The 18761-nt window shown below is 50.0% G+C and overlaps 1 protein-coding gene across 1 annotated transcript in view; it reads right to left on the bottom strand.

Annotated features, from left to right (window-relative positions):
* Window positions 1–3343: 3343 nt before the first annotated feature.
* Window positions 3344–18761, bottom strand: part of SRRM4 (serine/arginine repetitive matrix 4) — a 152735-nt gene continuing 137317 nt past the window's right edge. The window contains exons 9-13 of the mRNA XM_026015911.2: window positions 17316–17620; window positions 13126–13329; window positions 12261–12371; window positions 11540–11680; window positions 3344–9817 (exon numbers count right to left, since the gene is read on the bottom strand). Of these exons, the coding sequence (XP_025871696.2) occupies window positions 9502–9817; window positions 11540–11680; window positions 12261–12371; window positions 13126–13329; window positions 17316–17620 (1077 nt within the window). The 3' untranslated portion in view covers window positions 3344–9501. The remainder of the gene's footprint in view (window positions 9818–11539; window positions 11681–12260; window positions 12372–13125; window positions 13330–17315; window positions 17621–18761) is intronic.

Below are 18761 nucleotides of genomic sequence, written 5' to 3'. Positions count from 1 at the left end.
TCAAAAATGCATGGGACTTGGAAGGAAGAAGATCTGGCAACTCCGGGCAGATTTAATCGCTTTACAGCCACCAGTGCTGGGCATGGCACTCCCTGTGGGCACACAGGGATGGGGGATGAATGAGGCAGACAAAGGCTTCTCTCCTCTTGGAGATGGGCTATAAACAAGTAAACAAATAAACCAGTTACAGACAGTAATAGCACTATGGAAGGAATGCACAGGGCAGGCAGGGGACCAAGAGCCTACTTTTGGCAGGTGGAAGTCATTGCTCTGGTCCTGTACACATGCAATCGCCCCTGCCCGGGATCCCCAGTCCTCCCTCCTCTTTCCTGAGCTCCTTCTCCTGGCCTGATCCACTCTGCTCACTTCCCTTGCATCAGCCAAGATGTCAGTTTTTCTGTGATGTTTTCCTTGAACCTCCTAGGCTGCCTTAGGTGTCCCTTTGGACTTAGCCACATCCTGGTGTCCAGTTGTGCCACTTACTAGCTATGTAGGTGGGGCAACCAGTCTGTGGCTCAGTTTCTGCATTTGTAAAATCAGCATAGAAATAGTACCTGCCTCATAAGAATGTTGCAAGGATGAAATAATGTAATTTATGTTAATATACATCAAGGGCTTGGAATCGTGTCCAGCACATAGTGGGTCTTATGTGAGTGTTGAGTGTTGTTGCTGGTGCTGTCATTACCATTGTGGCAGCTAGCTGCACACCTATGTTATCACACCTGAGCAGCACACAATATGTATAATTCATGTAATTCAGTGGTTCCCAATCCTGGCTTCATATGTGAATGACCTAAGATGCTTTTAAAAACACCACTACTGGGCAGCCTGGGTGGCTCAGTGGTTTGGTGTCGCCTTCAGCCCAGGGTGTGATCCTGGAGACCCGGGAGCGAGTCCCACATTGGGCTTCCTGCGTGGAGCCTGCTTGTGTCTCTGCCTCCCTCTGTGTGTCTCTCACTAATAAATAAATAAAATATTAAAAAAAAAACCACATCACTACCCAAGACCGACCCTCAGCCATCCTTATTATTGGGGCTGGGTGGGACTCAAGTGTGTGTGGCTTTGTAAAGTGCACAGTTCATTCTAATATGTAGCCAGCATTCAGAACCACTGGCCTGACCCAACTTCTTTTAACAGGTAAAATAACTAGGACCCAGAGGGGCTTAATTTGTTTAGGTCACAAGGTGAACTAGGGGCAGGAGTCTTGGCTCCTGCCTCTTGGGAAGTTTCAGATGTCCTCTGACTCCCCTGCTTCTCTGACTGCCTTCACCCTGAGGAGAGGGTGTGTGTGCCTGGGATTGCAGAAGTAAAGGGGCTGGCTGCATGCTGCCTCGGCTCCATCTCTGGGCAGCTGCTAATCTGGCCTGAAAGACAGCCATCTCCCAAAGCAGCTCTCCCTCTCCTGTGGCCAGGACAGAGGAGGCTGGGAGGGGGTGGGGTGCTTCTTTAGACCAAGAGCCAGAAGAACACCCAATTCCTGTAACTGGGAGCCAGAGCAGGAGGTAGAAAGGCAGATGCCTCTTCTATGAGTCACTGAGGGATGGCTGGCATCACAGGGACAATCGCCTGGCAACCACATTTTCCAGAAAAAGTCATTGGGGATCCTTACAAAGGGCTAGCTCTGAGTTATGGGGCTCTCACCTTCAGAGGTAAAGAGATAGAGCAGAAATGGACCTGGAGCCCACAGACCGAGATTCAAATACCCTCTAGCTATGTGGTACTCCCTCTGTGGCCCTCAACTTCCTCCTCTGTTGAATGGGGTTGTCATGAAAAGGAAGTAAGTTAATGCATGAAAAGGGCTTGGTACATGATCATTGATCTACAAAAGGTAACTATTATTATTACTACTAATATTATGCATTGACGAAGCCTCATAAGGGGACACTGGTTGCTGGGCCTGTTTGGTAAGAAATAAATCAGCGTGTGGTGGTGGTGGCGGTGGCTGTGGCTGCTGGGCCTCAGCAGTCCCAGTCCCAGTAGATAGCAGTGGCTCTACTCCAGGGAGTTTGTCTCATTGAAATGACAATTTTAAGAGAGATCTCCAAAGGGGCGAGATACAAGGGGAGGTGACAGTGGTAAGCTATCTTGTTTGCTCTTTCTCTCCTAGCTGATAACCTTGTGAGGCATAGACAGGGCTGTGCTGCAGACAAGGAAAGGGCTGTAGCTCTGGGGATGCAAGGGGGATTGTTGTCTGGCCCCTGGGATGACATATATTATCCATGCATGTGTTTGTATAAATTTTTTTGACTTGCATGGTGTTTGAAAAAAGGAAGGACACACATTTTAAAAAACAGGAAATTTTATCTGAAAATTCACTCTCTTGAGAAATGGGGAAATCTGGCAACACTGAGCTGAGCTAGCACACACCTGGCAGTGGTGTACTGGAATTCCCGATCCCCACAGTCCTAACCCTGCCCGCTTCCCTCACCTGCCTGCCCCCGTGGGGGTTTTCTACCCCTGTTTCCTACAGCAGGAAATTCTGAAGTTGGGCACTGAGGGCATTTCCGGAGGCCTCCACAGGGCCTTGCAGGAACCCCGCTGTTCCCAGGTGGCTACTTATGGCTGTCTCCATGAGCCCTGCTTCCTTAGCTCTGTCTCGGTTTAGGGAATAGTAGTCATGCTCCCTAACATTCACTGAGGGCTTCCCATGCATCATGCATTTTTAGAGCCACCATTCCATTTGGTTCCCACAGCAGCCCAGGGAGGGAGCTGTTGCTGTTTCCATTTTAAGGATGAGCAAGCCAAGTCCCAATGGGGTGTCATCCTTGCTCAGTGCCACACAGCTAGTAATGGCAGGGCCTATCTCAGAATCCAGATCTTTGGACTCCCAAGTCTGTGCTCTACACACTGAACTTCCTCCTGCCTATTAAGGCCTGGGAGAGAAACCATTCTACCAAAGAGAACTGATTACTCTCTGCAGCAACCAAAGTGTTGTGGAGCAGAGCAATGCAGAGTCTGAGGGCTGGAGTTAGCCTGTCTGGATCCTATCATTGGCTACATGGCCTTGGGCAAGTGAGTTTTGCTTTTCAGGGCTTCAGTTTCCTTCTACATAGGAAGGAGATTCTAATGCCTACCTCGCAGGGTTGTGGTAAAGACTGAGATAATGCACATAAAATGCTCAAGGAAAGGTTTCCCATGGCACTCCGTGGATGCTAAGAATGTCTATGCAAAACCAAAGTGTCTACAGGTTTGCTCTGAAGATTGAAGAAATGAGATGAGCAATGGGACCACGTGTGCACACAGCAGGTACTGCCCAGGTGTTCTCTGTCCCGGTCTCCCTGCCACCCCTCTTCCTTCCCTGCTTCTGGGCACCCCACATAGACAGAGGATCCTGGGCCACGGATGAGAACACCATACCATGGAACCTTTTATTAGAACAGAGACATGTTTTGTACAGGCTGAAAAATCGGAAACCCCGGGAAGGTTATGCTTAGCTGTGGACACCAGAAATCAAACAAGCCACGGCCGCTGTGTCACAGGGTAGAGGACAGGGTCCCAGGATGCTGGAGGACACAGGAGCTTCTCCCCCTCCGATGTGGATGTTCCAGGCAGAGGCTGGCTGCTCAGGCTGAGCTGGGCTGGTGGTGGGTCCCCTAGCTTGGGGTTTTCCAGATGGGAATTCCAGCCCCTGGTGTGGAGAAATGGCCTTGGGGTGCACCAAGTCTGCTGGGCTGATATGGTGGATTCTGTGAGGTCCTTGGCCTATGACTGCTTGAGGGAGCAGCCAAGAATTGGGAGAGAAAAGAACCTGCCCAAAGTCCTCACAACAGAGACCTGGCATGAAAGAGCTACCAAGCGAGGGGGGCATGGAGCCAGGTGGGTCTGAGCTCAAGGGAGTTCAGGCATACCAGTTCCCCCTTCCCAGGCCTCAGTTTTCTCATCTGCAAAATGGCACCATGACCTATGTCACTAGCTTGTTCAAACAACTGTACAAAATACAGCCCTGACACAATAAACAGCGGTGAACTCCAGAGAACAATGAAGTCTTCTTGGTCTCTCCTTTGATCACTCTGGACGGCTGGGCTTGGAGAGAAGGTCAGGGTAATAGAGGGGACTTCTTTGACCTGGGCTACAAGAGTTATATCAGGTGGCAGCACCCGGAGGCCTCCCATTTTTGACTGCAGGACTCAGCTACTACAACCTCACCTTGCAACTGAGGTCCATGGCCTGGGTTTTTATGTCCCTTCTTTGGGAGACATCCTTCAACCTACAGTTGGCAGAAGACACAAGAGACTGTATATCTGACAGTTCGGAGCTCACAGCATCGGAGTTGGAAACCCCACCCTCCACCGTGCCAAGAATGCTTAGGCCAAATCCCATTTTACAGATGATAACACTGAGGCCTGACACCCACCTCCCTTTCATCCAGACAGACACACACAGGCCAGAGAATCACAAAAGAATGTTGTTCCAGTCTCTTTGGCTCAACTTGTTAGATGAGGCATATCTTTTCTTGGCCAGAGAAAAGGAATTACAATTTGGTCTCTCTCTCTCTCTCTCTCTCTCTTTTTTTCAAAGAGTTGTGACTTTTTAATAGAAGTTGGTTCGTGCACAGGCATTTTATTCCTCGATTAATTTCCATCAAAATGAGGTTTTTCCCGGAGATAACCAGTGTTTTAGTTCCATTTGAGCTTAATTTGTATGACCGAAGACTCCGTTTCTGCCAATTCCAATTTGCTGGGTGATTCTAGCACTCATTACCTGGGTGAAAATGCCCCTGCTGCAGACAGCCGCACCCAGAGCTGAGAGATGGACCGATTTCCAATAGCAATTCAGGGGAAGAGGTGGTCCCTCTCCTCTCCCGATATCACTCAATAAATAGGGAATAAATTATTAAATAAGCCAGGTTCTGATGAGGGGCCCCCATCATGATATTTACAATGCAAAACAATCATCCCCCCAAAAACTCCTCAATAGATTAAAAAAAAAAAACAACCAAAACAACAGCCACAGACAGAGGGGAGATGCCAAGTCTATTCGTATCACTCGCTCATTGGTGCAGAAGTGAGGAGGAAGAGGCTGCAATAAAGCATTGCGGGATGATACTGGATCCAGCATAAGCTCCTTAGCTGGATGCAGCTGGCTAATGGAGGAGGGAGCGTTTTGAGGAATTCTGGTTTGTTTTTTAATCACACTCTTCTATTTAGCTGGAGAGCAAAGCAAGGCAAGACACATGCTTGTGAGATTATTTTGAATATTTTTGGAAAAGAATACAATGGAAGAAATGATGGGAGTGGGACTTAAAAAAAAAAGTGCTTGAGAACCTTCGGGAACACCCAAATGTCAGCCGTCTTCAAGCAAAGCCTTTGGCAAAAAGGATGCTTCTGAGCTAATGCATGATAGGGACTCTCTGAGACAGAGACCCTTGTGTCTCGCAAACATCTTAATTGTGTTTTGCTTCTGAAAGATTGCCTTTCCTTCAAGGAAGGGAAGAAACAGAGCTAGGAATGCAGTGGAACCTCGAGGAACTAGAATGTTCCTGGATGAGGTAGGGTTTTGAGGGAGTTAGCGTTTCTTAATTTAACCGAAGGGAGTTCACATAATTGTTTTCAAGTTTTTCTCTAATGACTGAGAACCTCCGAAAAATATTTAGGTTCTTTTTCTTTTTCAATCCTGGTGAACTCATTCTGTCTTTAGGCAATTTCCTAGGCCTCAGGTCAACATTCTGGATTCTATCTCAGAAACTCCCCCACTTCTCAAAGGGATTGTAATCTTTGGCCCGGAAAAGGGGAGCAATCTGTCCAGGGTCATTCATCTAGGCAGGCAGCAGGTCTTGGGCTGCATGTTTACTGGGCCTCAAGCCACATCCCCCAATGCTGGCTCGTAAAATAAGCACATGCCACGTGCGGGTTGCAGGTGATTTGTCTCACTCCCTGGAAACAGAAGGTAATGTGGGCGAAGTAGGCAGAGGAACAGTGATGCCAGGAATTGGGCCACAACAAGGTTACCAGCGCCCCAACAAGCATTTATATTTGGATGCATAAGAAAGGAAATGGAAGGGAAATTAGAGAAGGCTATTTGGCAGGGGGTGGGGGGACAGAGATCCCCACCCCCACACCAGGAGGCATTTAAGCAGCCTCTTGCAAACTTTCCCCTGGCTGGGAGTTAGAGCTGGGTAGTCACATTGCCAGGGAAACAACCAGGGATATTGCAAAAGTCTCACTAAACTCAAAGCTGGACCACAGGAGCCAGCAATTTCAAGGCAGTTGAATGGTGACTTTGGAAAGAGTAGGGCCCTCTCTGGGAAGCAGCAAGTAGACAATGCCAGTTAGAGAGGCAGGACTGGTAAAGGCCTCTAGATCCTGGCTCCGTGGGATCCGAGATGACCTTCTTGGGGGGACCTTTGGCTGCTCCTTTCATCTTGTCTCCCTGCCCCCGCCCCGCCCGTCCCTAATTCTGGAAATAGCATTGTGCTCTCCTCTGATGGAAAGCAAGAGATCACAGTAAAAGGCTTTAGCTTTGGGTCTGTGTATCTCTCTTAGGAGGGTGGACACTGCTCCCAGAAGCGGTGTGTGTCCATGGGCAGAAGGAAGAGAGCAGCCTGGAAAAACCTCAGGGGATGGGGAGAAATTAGCTTCAGTGGAGGTGGAAGTATTTGTAATTTACACAAAACCCACCAGGCATGCTCAGAAAAGCTAGCGAGTGATCCTGCCCACCACCTGCCGCCCTGGAGTAAGGGTGAGACCGCAGGTGCATCTCCTCTCCCCTCAGTCAGCTCCATTCTTGCCATATTCTCTCCATGTCAACTCCAAGTTTGATCCCAGCGCTAAGCCAGATGTCACTTCAACCACTGTGGCCCCCCAAGCTCAAGACAGCTACTTCAGTAAACACTGAACAACGCCTCCTTGGTGAGCCAAAGGACAGTATAGCTGTCTCCCAGCAGGTGTCTCCCTAAAGTGCTCACCCCACAATTCCTGACTCTGCAAGTTGTGCCTTAGTTAGGTTATGCTAACTTTAGACTCAATCCCCACGTGAGCTGTGACTCCACCATATCATTTCAGGGCCTTAGCTCACAAGCCTCGTGGCTGTTGTTCATCCTTCTGATACCTCAGTGAGGCAGCTGGTGGGCAGGGAGCTGGGGCACAAGCCTGAAGCTCACCGACATAAGGAACCTTGGGCCTGAAACACTCCCCCACCCCCTCAGGCCAACTCCAGGATGTTTGGACTTAGAGCTTGTGGGTGTCACCTGAAGGGACAAAGCCAACATCCCTACTCACGTCCCACCTCTCAGATTTCATCCACAAAGATGCGAGGGAAAAAAGATGCACAAAAATAGAAGCCCCCCCCCAACACACACACACACACATACACACACATACACACACACACACACCTTTCCATATAAATAAATAAATAGTTGAATACTGCTAATGGCAACCGAGAGAGAGAGAGAGAGACAGACAGACATCACATAAATAAATAAATAAACATAAATAAATAAAATAAATAATAGGTTTGCTAGGAGCCCCAGGCAAAATGGTCCCCTAGAGTTGTCTGAAGGCAGTCTGATGGGAGGCTCTGGGGCCTCTCTCACTGCTGTCCTGCTAAAGAGGTTCCGTGGCTCGGAGAGCCTTGGTCTCCATGATGGGAGACTGGATCCCAGTCTGGGTTCCTGGGCAGGGAAGAGGGTTATTTACAGTTGCTGTACATGCCCTCCCAGGGCACCTGCCCCTGTCCCAGGCACCTGCCATCCGGCCTTCTGTGGTGACAGCATTGGCATCCATCAGTCTGGGTGGGTGGGGCCCAGGGCTGAGCCAGAGGGCATCATGGGAAGGCCAGCTTGTCCAGTGCTGTCTGGGGCACCTCGCTCTTGTGGGTGGTTGGGGGACAGTTTCTGGTCCCATGGGTTGATGTAATGGGAAGGATTGGGGGCTGGGGGAGACGGTCACCTTTTTCAAGAAAAAAGGATTTTTTTTCCAAATATTTTCCCTGGGGTGTGAAGGATAAAGAGTGTTTGGCTCCCCATTGCTGGCCCCAGTATCCAGAGCCGGAAACCGTGCCCCCTCACTGTCTCCCTCCAGGCCCTGTCCTGCCGCAGTTGCCACTGCAAACTTGAAACTCACCCACAAGGCTCTGGAAAGCCAGTCAGCTGGTGAGGGGGATGCCCAAGAGTTTATTTTAAGGATCTTCCCCCTCACACCCCTGTTTGCAGTGCCTGCTGTAGATGAAGCAACTGGTGGTATTTGCGTGTTGGAGATCAGCTTACCCAAGCTGCCCAGCCCTGGGCAGGGGGAAGACAGGGTGAGGGCAGAAATGAAGGGTGGGCTTGAGCTCACAGGAAGCCTCAGAAGCCAGCAGAATCCCAAGCTATGGAAGATCCAAGGCCCTGTCCCCTCATACTCTCGGGATTTGGGTCTTTCCCCCCAAACCTGAGCTGCTGTGCCCCATCCTGGCAAAATTCCTGAGAGGCAAAGGGGGTGGCTGAGGCCGAGGGTGGGTGAGTAGATGCTCGGCTGCATGGGGTGGGCTCCAGGGTGTGGCAGTCTGGGAAGTGGGGGAAGGGACAGGCAGGCACCAACCCGAGGGTAGGGCCAGACTGGCCGGCGCTGGGGACTGGCAGCGGGCCATGGCACTGGGGAATGTTCAGCAGATGGTCTCGTGGAATTAAGTCAGTGCCAGCTAGTGGGGGCTGAGGCAAATTTAGGATCTGGGGCTGTGGACCAAGCTGTCCTGACTGTCCACTGTGTCCTTTCTCAGTGAGGTTCAGAGGCCCTGTGAACAGCCAAGGGGCTGTCTAAGCCATGAGGTGGCCTTTCCACTGCTAGAACCTACTGGACTGCTTTTCCTGACCCCACCAAGATAATGGGGGGGGGCAGCAGAATGACCCCCTGCCCTTTCATGTCTGTACTCACAACCAGAGAACCCATTTCCTAGCTCCTGACACTTTGTACCAATCGAAATATCCGTGCTCCCTACTCAGGTTAGGTCCCCTTCTCTCCCCACTTAGCCTTCTGGCCTTTGTTCCAGCCTGGTTGGGGAGGTGGAAGGCCTGACTGGGCCCCTGGGCCTGACTGCACCTGGTTTCCTCTCCTCTGCTCCCATCCTACGAGGGTCCACACACTCGCGTGGTGGTGGTGAGACAGGTGAGGATGAGGGCAGGGGGATGAAGCACTGCTAGCCTTCCTTGTGCACCCTGTGAGCAGTAGGTTGGCGGAACTTTGTTTTCCCGGCCAGGCTCAAACGTTTGAGTCACGGACCCATTGCTTCTTACAAAACCCTGTGGTTTTTTTGTGCCAACAGAGGGTGGTTCTCTCCATATGCCCAGGTCTGAACTGAGCCCCAGGGTGGTGCTGGTGGAGGCTCCTAGCAGCTTGACATAGAGGCTGAAGGCCCCCGGTACCCTCCTCCTCCTCCCCCTCCCCAGGAGAGCAGGAAAGACAGGGTCCAGGAGCCCTCAATGTCTGTCACCCAGGAGAAGGCAGGGTGGGCAGGGAGGGGTGGGGGAGGCTGGCAGAGTGAAAGGGGCCCCCTGCAGGCAGCTGGCTCAAGGAGGGCCCCTGTTTAGCGCCTCGTGCTGGAGTAGCTGTCTGCCGAGCTGTAGCTCCGGCTCCGGCTCCGGGAGCCCAGGCTGGGGCTGCGGGAGCCGGAGCTGCTGCTAGCGCGGGTCCTGCTCCGGCTGCGGCTGCGGCTGCGGCTGCGGCTGCGGCTGTGGCTCCGGCTGCGGCTGCGGCTGCGGCTGCGGCTCCGGCTGCGGCTCCGGGTGTAGCTGCGGCTGGCAGAGCGGCTGCTGCTGCTGCTGTACCAGGAGGAGGTGCTGCTGAGGCTGCTGGATGATGAGGGGCTGGGCCGGTAGTAGGGGATGGGGCGTTTCCGGGCACTGCGGAGACCAGAGGGAGCGCGCTGGAGGACCAGACCGCCCAGCCTCCCCCCGAGCGCGCCCGCCGTCCCCAGGGAAAGCGGACTCCTTCCTCCGTCCCAGGCTCTTGGGGGAAACACCCCTTTGCGCGCTCCTCCTGCTGTCCTGAGACCATCTAGTGCTGGTGTCTCGAGAAGTGACAGCTCTCACTTTTGAGCCAAGCAAGCCTGAGGCTGGGAGTCTCCAGCTGGCAACCGAATCTACATCTAGGCTTTAATTGCACGTTTTGTTTATCTTTTTACTTTTACTGGAACCTTCTATTTATGGTAAGAGAGGCTGATCTTCCATTTGCTATGGTATACTGTGGTGCATTCCTTTTGAATTAAATGTATGGACCTCTAAGAAAGAACATATCTGCTTAAAGAACATATCTGTTAAAACATATCTGTTTAAAGAACATATCTGTTTAAAATCAGAACATATCTGAACATATCTGTTACATTTGAATTAAATGTATGGACCTCTAAGAAAGAACATATCAACAACAGTAGCTTACTAAACAGGTAAGTGCAAAGTGCTCAGATGCCGCTGGGTGCCTAAAGTTTGGGAAACACTGAATGGCTCATCAGGATGGACTATCTGAAGTTGACTAAGGAAACGAGAGCCTTTTAGAAATGCCAGTTTATCTCAGCCTTCTTCTAAGTCCACCCCATGGCACCTGTAGTCCATGCTGTGGGAGTAGGACTCCCTTCATGTGTGCTGTGCTGTTCTATGGGATATCCGAGAAGGTGATGTCATTGCCCCCATTCTTATTGTTTGGAGTCACAAGTGCTTTTCCCTCCTCAAGGTCATCTCTAGGGAGGAGGCCCAGGGCAGCCAGGACATCGCAGCTCCACTCCTGTGAGTCTCTGGATGGAATGGCTGACCCTTGGAGGGCCAGGAGGAACTGATTGTCAGGAGCCAATTTCAGGACAGCACTCAGCCATTCTTCTGCTTTCAAGGCCTAAAACTATGTGTCCATTCAGACCTCAGGGGTTTTTTGTAGGGCTTTTCTTATCTAAGACCTTAACTGTTAGAGGCAACCTGATCCACCTAATCTGACCTTTCAATCTGTAACAATGACACAGTGAGGGTTCTAGTGTTTTGCATTTCAGTTTACAAAGTGTGTTCCCATCTCTTTGCCCCCCCCCCCTTTTTTTCATCTTCATGATACACACTCCTGAAGGAAATATTCATGGATGAGAACTGAGAATCTGGGAGGTGAAGAGAGTTCTCCAGATCCAGTGCTCTACCCCTGGCCCACAGGGGCTCCCTCTAAATTCCTTTGGCACCTAAAGATCCTTCTTGCCCTCTCCACACTTGGTGCCAGGTATGATCAGGGCCTATTAAAGCCTGGCATGTGGTCTGACCGTGATCCTCTTTGCTGGCCGGCTCCACCCCCAGGAAAAGATCCGCTGCTTTGCCCCCTTCGCCGGGATGCGACCTCGCAGCCCCCTCCGCAGACCCCGGCCACACCCCCTCCGGCACACCTGATTCCTCAGGCTGTCCCCACCCCTGTCCCGGGGCACCCATCCTAGCCCCGCCCCGAGGCCCCGCCCTCTCCTGTCAGGCCTCGCAAATTGCCTGAGCTCCCACAATCCTGAAATCCAGCTCCACGGGGTGCAGGGGAGATCCCGAGGCCCCGACGGGTGGGAGGGGTGGGAGTGAGGGTGAAGGTGGGCACCCCGGCCCTCCTGGCCTCACCTGGTTATCCTCCGCGCCTCCAGGTGGCTCGGGGAGTCTCTCCGGCGCTTGCGCATGGGCGAGTAGGACCGCCGTCTCCGACGTGCTCGCTCGCGCTCCCGCTGCTGCGAGTCCTTCTCATTGTACTTGGGGTCCCGCTCCCTGAAGGGGTGCGGGGGTCACTGGGGAGCTGGGGCTGGCTTTTCCGCATGAGCCAGGGGCACTCACTTCCTCTTCCCTGTGCCCCGCACCTCATTGCAGCAGGTGCTGGGTTCCTCCCGGGGCCCCAGGAACGCGGGAGGGAATAGGACAGGGCTCTGGTTCAGTGTTGTGGGGAGACCAGGCGTGGGCGCGGGTGTCGGCCTTCGAGGGTGGGCGCTACAGGGGCCTAGGTGCTGCGGGGGTTAGGATGTGGCGGTCCAGAGGGCCCTGGTGCATGCGGAACAACTGCGCTCTGAATAACGGGGATGAAGGGTGCGTGAAGAGGCTGAGGGCCCGGGATGCGAATTCTGGGGTGTGGCTGGATGTACATTCCGGGGGTCCATTAGAACCCAAGGATATGTTACACGTCCCCACTCCAGCCGAGACCAAAGAAACTACAAGGATGCTGGGTCGTCTCCCCATCCCTACCTCCCTCAAGGCTGGAGGACGGGGGGGCTGGGGCGGGGCTTGGGTGACGCTCCGCAGAGGCCGGGGGGAGGGGGCCGCGAAGGCGGAGCCCGTGCTTGGGGCGGGGCTGTACCTGCCGGGGCTGTACCGCGAGTAGCTGGGGCTGCGGCGCGATCGCGAGCTTCTGCTCCGCGGGCTCCTCTTGCCGGACTTGGAGGAGTAGCTGGAAGAGCGCGAGTAGGACCTGCGGGAGACGGTAAACAGTCCCCAGGGGCCTGCTGGGCTTCGCCGGGGTCGTGCCGGGGTCGTCCCGCAGGTGTAGGGTTGCATGCGGCTGGTCCCCGGAGGGCAGGGCGACTTTGACTTTCTGGACGCCAGGCCCAGGAATCTGGCCCTTTCCTGAGAATGAGATTCCCTCCCTTTTGGGCGACTAATAATAATATTGGTAACTTCTTCTTACTGAGTTCTTACCATCTAAGGCCACTTACTAGTTATGTGACTTTGGACAGGTGATCTCACTTCTCTGAGCCTCTGTTTTCTCATCTATAGAATGGGGATAAATAATCATACTTTCCCTATACAGTCGTGAATTCAATGAGTAAATTAGAGTAAATCACTTACATACCTCACATAGGCAGCACACAGGAAAGGTTAGCTATGACTGTTAGGCTGTTAGGTATTTCATTGAAATTAATGCTTTTGTGTGCATTATCTCATTGAATCCTCAACACATTGTAGGGCGAGGTACTATTATCAATCTCACTCCACAGATGGGGAAACAAAGACACAGAGAGGTGAATGTTTTCATTTTGCAGATAAGGAAACTGAGGCTCAGAGAGGTTATCTGAGCCACCAGCTAGGAATGGGTACAGTGGGCACTCAAACTCATCTGTCTGACCCCCCCTGCCCCCCACCAGGGCCAAAGGACATCTCCAGTTACCATAACTAGCTCCCTAGGGAGGAAAGCTCTGCAGATCAGAGGCCAAAACTGCACTCACCTTTTTCCAGAGGAGGTGGATCGGCTTCGGGTGTACCTGGGGGAGACTCTGGGGTTTGGGGATCGGGAGGAGTGGCTGGAAGAGCGGGTGCTGGCATAAGAAGGGCTGCGGGAGCAACCTCTCATAGGGGAGCTCCGGGCTGTGGATGGGACCAAACCAGACTTCTTCACCTCTGTGCATTCCAGACATGGCGACTGAAATCCTCTGCAGATGTGGGGAGAACTCCTGTCAGCACTGGCTTGCCTGCCCATCTGGAGGCATCTGCTGATACTCCTCTGCCTACCTTTGCCTAGGCTGTGGTACTCTCAGAAACCCCTTTCCACCTATTCCCATCTTACTGCCTCTGGAAAGACTTTCCAGAGCACAGATGTTAGAGGAATAGGAACAGAGGGGAACACATTCCACAAGGGCACTTCAGAGTATTTTAGGTCAGTGGGCATAATGGTAAATAACACCAAATCACATAGACATTTCCTTTGGAGTCTTTTTTAATCCTGGTTACATTAATGAGAATGGGTTGGGTAGTAGTGGGTTTTCCACTATCTCTGTAATACTGGCAGTCACCCAGACATGGTGCTCAGAGCCTTGGGAAGGCAACTGTTGCTAACTAGAATTAAATACACTGTCTTTATGTATTTTCATATATAAATCATGTATTTTGCAAATGCTTTCTATTTAGGACAAGTGCTACAAATTTTCTATGTAAGGTAGTAATGTAAGTTTCCTTATATAAAAAAGTGAGTTTATTAAAATAAGAATATCAGTAGTATCAGGATGTGATTAAAATCAACAAGGGGCCATACAGGAGGTTCAAGTTTGGGAAGCTTTGATGTAGCCCATTTTGCAGATGGGGGAATTGGGACCAAAAAGAGTGAAGGGTTGTTCAAAATCACCCAATGACAGGGTCCTGTCCTCTGTATTCCCACCCTGCTTAGAGCCATGTGAAGCTCCCGTTGGGTTCTCAGTAAGGACCTGTTCATTTGGTTTGAGCCAAGAGTCAAGCTCCAATCATGTTAATATGGTTTCCAGGCTCATCATTATCTGGCCCTGCTTACCCCTCCAGTCTCACCTCTTGGCACTTTCCTCTCTTGACTCCAGCCATGATAGACTACTTGTTTGTCCTGGAATATGCCTGTTCTTTCCCTGTCTCCAGGCTTTAGAACATTCCCACTGCCTGGAACCCTCTTCCTTCCCCTCCTCACCTGACAATAACTATTCATGGTTCAGACTTTAGTTTGACCACACCTTTTCTGGGAGGCTTTCCTTGACATCTCCCTGCATCTAGTCGGGTGGCTTTCCATATGTTACCACAGCCCCTAGCCTCTATGCATTCCCTGTCCCTGGAAGAACTCACTTGGTTTTACATTTTTCTTTACCTCCCCCTTGGCCATTGAACTCCTTGGGGAAGAAGACTCGATTCTAGATACTGTATCCCAGCATCTCACATCTGTCCGAGGTCATGAATAAATAGTTGTGAAGTAAACATATTGTCGTAGATGCCCTCCCAACCACCTCAGGAAATTGGTCCTAGCCTCTCCAATTTAAAGAGAAGACTCAGAAGGGTTAGTTACTTCCTCGAGTCTACCCAGAGGCTCAAGCCCTGATCTGTCCAGCTTCAAAGCCCCTGTTCCTGTCACCTCATCAGTCCCCAACCTTCACTCTCCAAGGTTCCCTGGATTTAAAGCTGATAATGTCTCTTCCATTCAGCCCTCTGCTCATTGCTGACATGACATAAATAATCATGAATTTAGAGATCATTTGTATTTCAAAATGAAAGGCTGAGTTTAAATTATTTAACTTGGCTGTCCGTGTAGATTAAAAGAAGCAGGTAACAGCTAGATGCCACTCAGACTTTAGCTTCAGTGCTATGACAGATCTGTGTTTGAGTCCCAGTGCTGTCCCCTATTAACTGAGTTTCTTAACTACTCTGAGTCTCAGTTTCCCCTAGCTAAAAGAGGTCAATGCTAATACTTATCCCATAAAAGTTCTATGAGGAGTTAAGGAAGATTATCCATGGCAAGCACTCAGTGTGGACCCTCACATATAATCAGGGCCCGACACATATTAGCAGTCATTGTTATTATCAGTTGTTATTACTATTGCTATTCTGGTTCTTTTTTTTTCTTTTCTGCTCTGGAGTATAAAGGTAGACACTCATCCTCCCTCTCTCATCCGGGAATTTCACTGTCTGTTCTTGGAGACACTGATGTTTGACCCAGCTCCAGCTCCTAGGCAAGCTTGGATGTGAACTGAGGCCAGGGATGTCCTAGGGCAGGCAAACCAGAGGCTACATGTGGAAGCCAAGCTGTTTGTCCAGAACTGAAGTGGGCTACGTGTTGGGAAGAAAGGGCGCTCTGTCCTTAAAGCAGCCTTTAACTGCTTCACTGCTAAGGCTTTGGCTATCATCCTGACATCTTGGCCACCCCGAACAAAAGCAGGCTCCCACCTCCAGAAGAAAGAAGACCCCACTGTTAGCCTTGCAGGATGTACCAGCAAATCTTTTCCACTCCTCTTGCATCTACCTCATTAATTATATGCTCCAGAGAAAAAGGATCATGCTATTTTTATTTCTCCAGCACCAAGCTGAGTGGTTGGCTTATCAGAGGTACCTGATAACCAGGAGAGGGATAAGTAACTGCATGAATGATCTAGAGTAAATGATCAGCGATTTTTACTAGCTATTATTGTGACATTATCCTCAGTGATTAGCATTTTGCTGTGATTTCTTGAATGAGAGGGTAAGGGGTAATGAAGTAGAATTATAACTGGCTCATAAGCAACTGCACGGAAGGGTTCTCTGCAGGAAAACTGCATCTAGCAAGTGCACTAAGAGACACACACTATACACGGGTGTGTGCGCGCATGTGCACACACACGCTCACACACAGGCTGCAGGTCTATGGGAACTCTCTGTACTCTGTGCATCTACAACCCATCCTACTATCAACATCCCACACAAGAGCGATACATTTGTTACAGTGAACCTCCGCTGACACCCCACCACCCCAAAGTCCACAGTTTCCATTAGCATTTCCTCTTGTGAACTTAATGGGTTTTGACAAATGTAGAATATGTATTCACCATTGCAGTGTTGTACAGAATCCGTACTGCACCTGTTCATCCCTCCCTACCACCTGCCCTCTCTACCTCTCTCTACCCACTGATCTGCTTACTGTCTCCATAGTTTTGCCTTTTCCAGAATATCATAGAGTTGGAATCATACCATATGTAGCCTTCAGATTGGTTTCTTCCACTCATTTAAATTTCCTCCATGTCTTTTCATGGCTTGATAGCTCATTTCTCTTTAGTGCTGAGTAATATTCCATTGTGTGGATGTACTACGGCTTATTCACCTACTGATGGATGTCTTAGTTGATACCAGGTTTGGGCAAGTATGAATAAAGCTGCTATAAACATCCAGGAACAGGTTTCTGTATTGACACAAGTTTTCAGTGCATTTGAATGTTTTTAAATAGCAGGGACTTTAAATGAATTTAATGTTAGGCTTTCTCCTGAGATTACTGGTAAAACTTTTTGCCTGCCCAGCCTCCATCCTTCCTGATATCAGTATCCTGACTTTTCCTTCAGAGAACCAGACATCCCCTACATTTTGTGTATGTGGGAAGACTTCTCATGAACTCTGATGGTGGCATGTGACAAATTCTTGCCAAGAGCACAGCATCTCCTGGGCCAGAGTGATTGGTCCAAGGGTGGGCAAATGACCCAACATGGGCGAAACAATGAGAATCTTCCCTGGTATTTTGCTAAATTTTGGGGAAAGGAGTGTTCTCCTTCCACTGGCTGGCTAAACCGATAGAATGGTTGGCATATGTGAATGCTGCTTGGCACATGTGCCCATGCTTTAGGAGGATCTGCTTGAGAATGAACCCAATAGAGAAGGAAGCAGAGAAGGAACAGAGATGTAATGGGAAAGACAGATTCTCAAAGATGTATTTTTGAGTCTCTGGATCAAGGTGTACCTGAAGCTGATGTCCTTGTCCCCACCTCATGCCCCCCCCCCCCCCCCCCAAATTTTTTGCCAGTTTGAGTCTTTTCTCTCTCGCAAATCAAAGGCTCCTGGGTTAGGGGTGGGAAGTAGGTGGGTATAGGGCTAGGGTGAAAGACTGAGATAGTGGAGATAAGGCATATCGCCCCTCCCCCCACCCGTTCTCCACCTCAGTGACACTGACCTTGACTCTCTGCCCCTGCTGGTAGGGGAGAGATTCTCCAAAGTGGCCCCCTTGTTCTGGGGTGAGGAGGTGGTGAAGGAGTTCCCTGAATCCGATGTGTTGCCACAGTTGAGCTCCCGGCTTTTGTTTAGGCCCCCACTGGGGCTCCCCTTCTCTTGACCCCGCGACCTGGCTGAGCTGATTTGCGTGGAGGGTGGTGAAGAGGTGTCATTGCCTGAGTCATACTCCTGGGAGCGTCCTCGGGAGGTGGTGAGCGGGCTGGCTGTTTTGGTAAAGAGGTCAGCTGCAGACCCCGACCCAGTGATCTGAAAGCAAAAACACCCGTTGGACACTGCTGATCACTGGGCCTGTGTGCTGTGTCTAAATAACCAAGAAATGTTTACCGTCATGATGCACTGTAACGAAAGGAAAGAGAGAGAAGAGGAAAGAGAGACGCCAAAAAAAAAACAAAAGCACAAATTCCTGAAAGAATTCCACAGAAAGGAGATTTTTTTTTTTTACCCCCTGCTAGAATAACTGGAAGATTTAGGTATCATGCAGAGAAAAAGCATGCGATCCAGATTAAACCAAAGAAAAAGGAAATTATACAAAATTTAATTTCTAATGAATTAACTCAAACAAAAGTGACAACTCAATCGAAAGGGGTGTGTGTGTAACACCCTTAACCTAAAACAATAATAAAAATAAAGGAAGGGGAAGGGGGAAAAGAAATGGGACCATGGGCATGAAAAACATGTATCTTTTAACTTAAAAACAAAAGAGAGAGATAAAGCCAAAATCTTAAACTTCAACCAAATCCTCAAACGAATTTGACTTTTTTTTTTTTTAAATAAAAAGTTCCCTGCATAGAACCCTACACAAATATCGCATGGGGAAAAGAAATGAAATAAAGAGAGTTTTTTTTTTTTTTTTAATATAAAGTCAAGGTCACAAAATGACATTTTGGTCTTTTTCAACTAAAGGGGAAAAGAAAGGGGGACAAAAAAAATGGAAGTCAAATAGTCTGACTGAAAACAAACGAAAACAAAAGCTCTCTACAGATATCTGTGTGTGTCCTTTTCCCCCTGGAGAAGGTAGCTAAGGCTCTCGAGTGGCTTCTAATAAATTCTCTCATGTCTTTGCGGATTTTATCCACTTACCAAGCAAGAGCTCCTCCTTTAGTACGTAGGTAAGGTGTAAGAGAAAGGGAAGAGCGGGCAACGTCAGTCCATCATTAGAGTCGAAATTGACAAGAAAAAACACACACCTTTCTGCACACCCTCACACTTGGCTCTGAGCTTTGAGTTTTGGTTTTTTGCAGTGTTCCTAAGAGGTTGAGGCATCACTTCAATTTGGTTTTCTCAGCAAGGGGACCTCAAGCCATCAACGGTAACCTTGTTCGTCCCTTGGTGCCCAAGTTGGATCAAGAAACCCTTGCTGAAGATGCAGTGTGTGTGTGTGTGTGGG

The sequence above is a fragment of the Vulpes vulpes genome, chromosome 10, assembly GCF_048418805.1.
Source record: "Vulpes vulpes isolate BD-2025 chromosome 10, VulVul3, whole genome shotgun sequence".
NCBI lineage: Eukaryota > Metazoa > Chordata > Mammalia > Carnivora > Canidae > Vulpes > Vulpes vulpes.
This window is presented reverse-complemented; position numbering and strand designations above follow the sequence as displayed.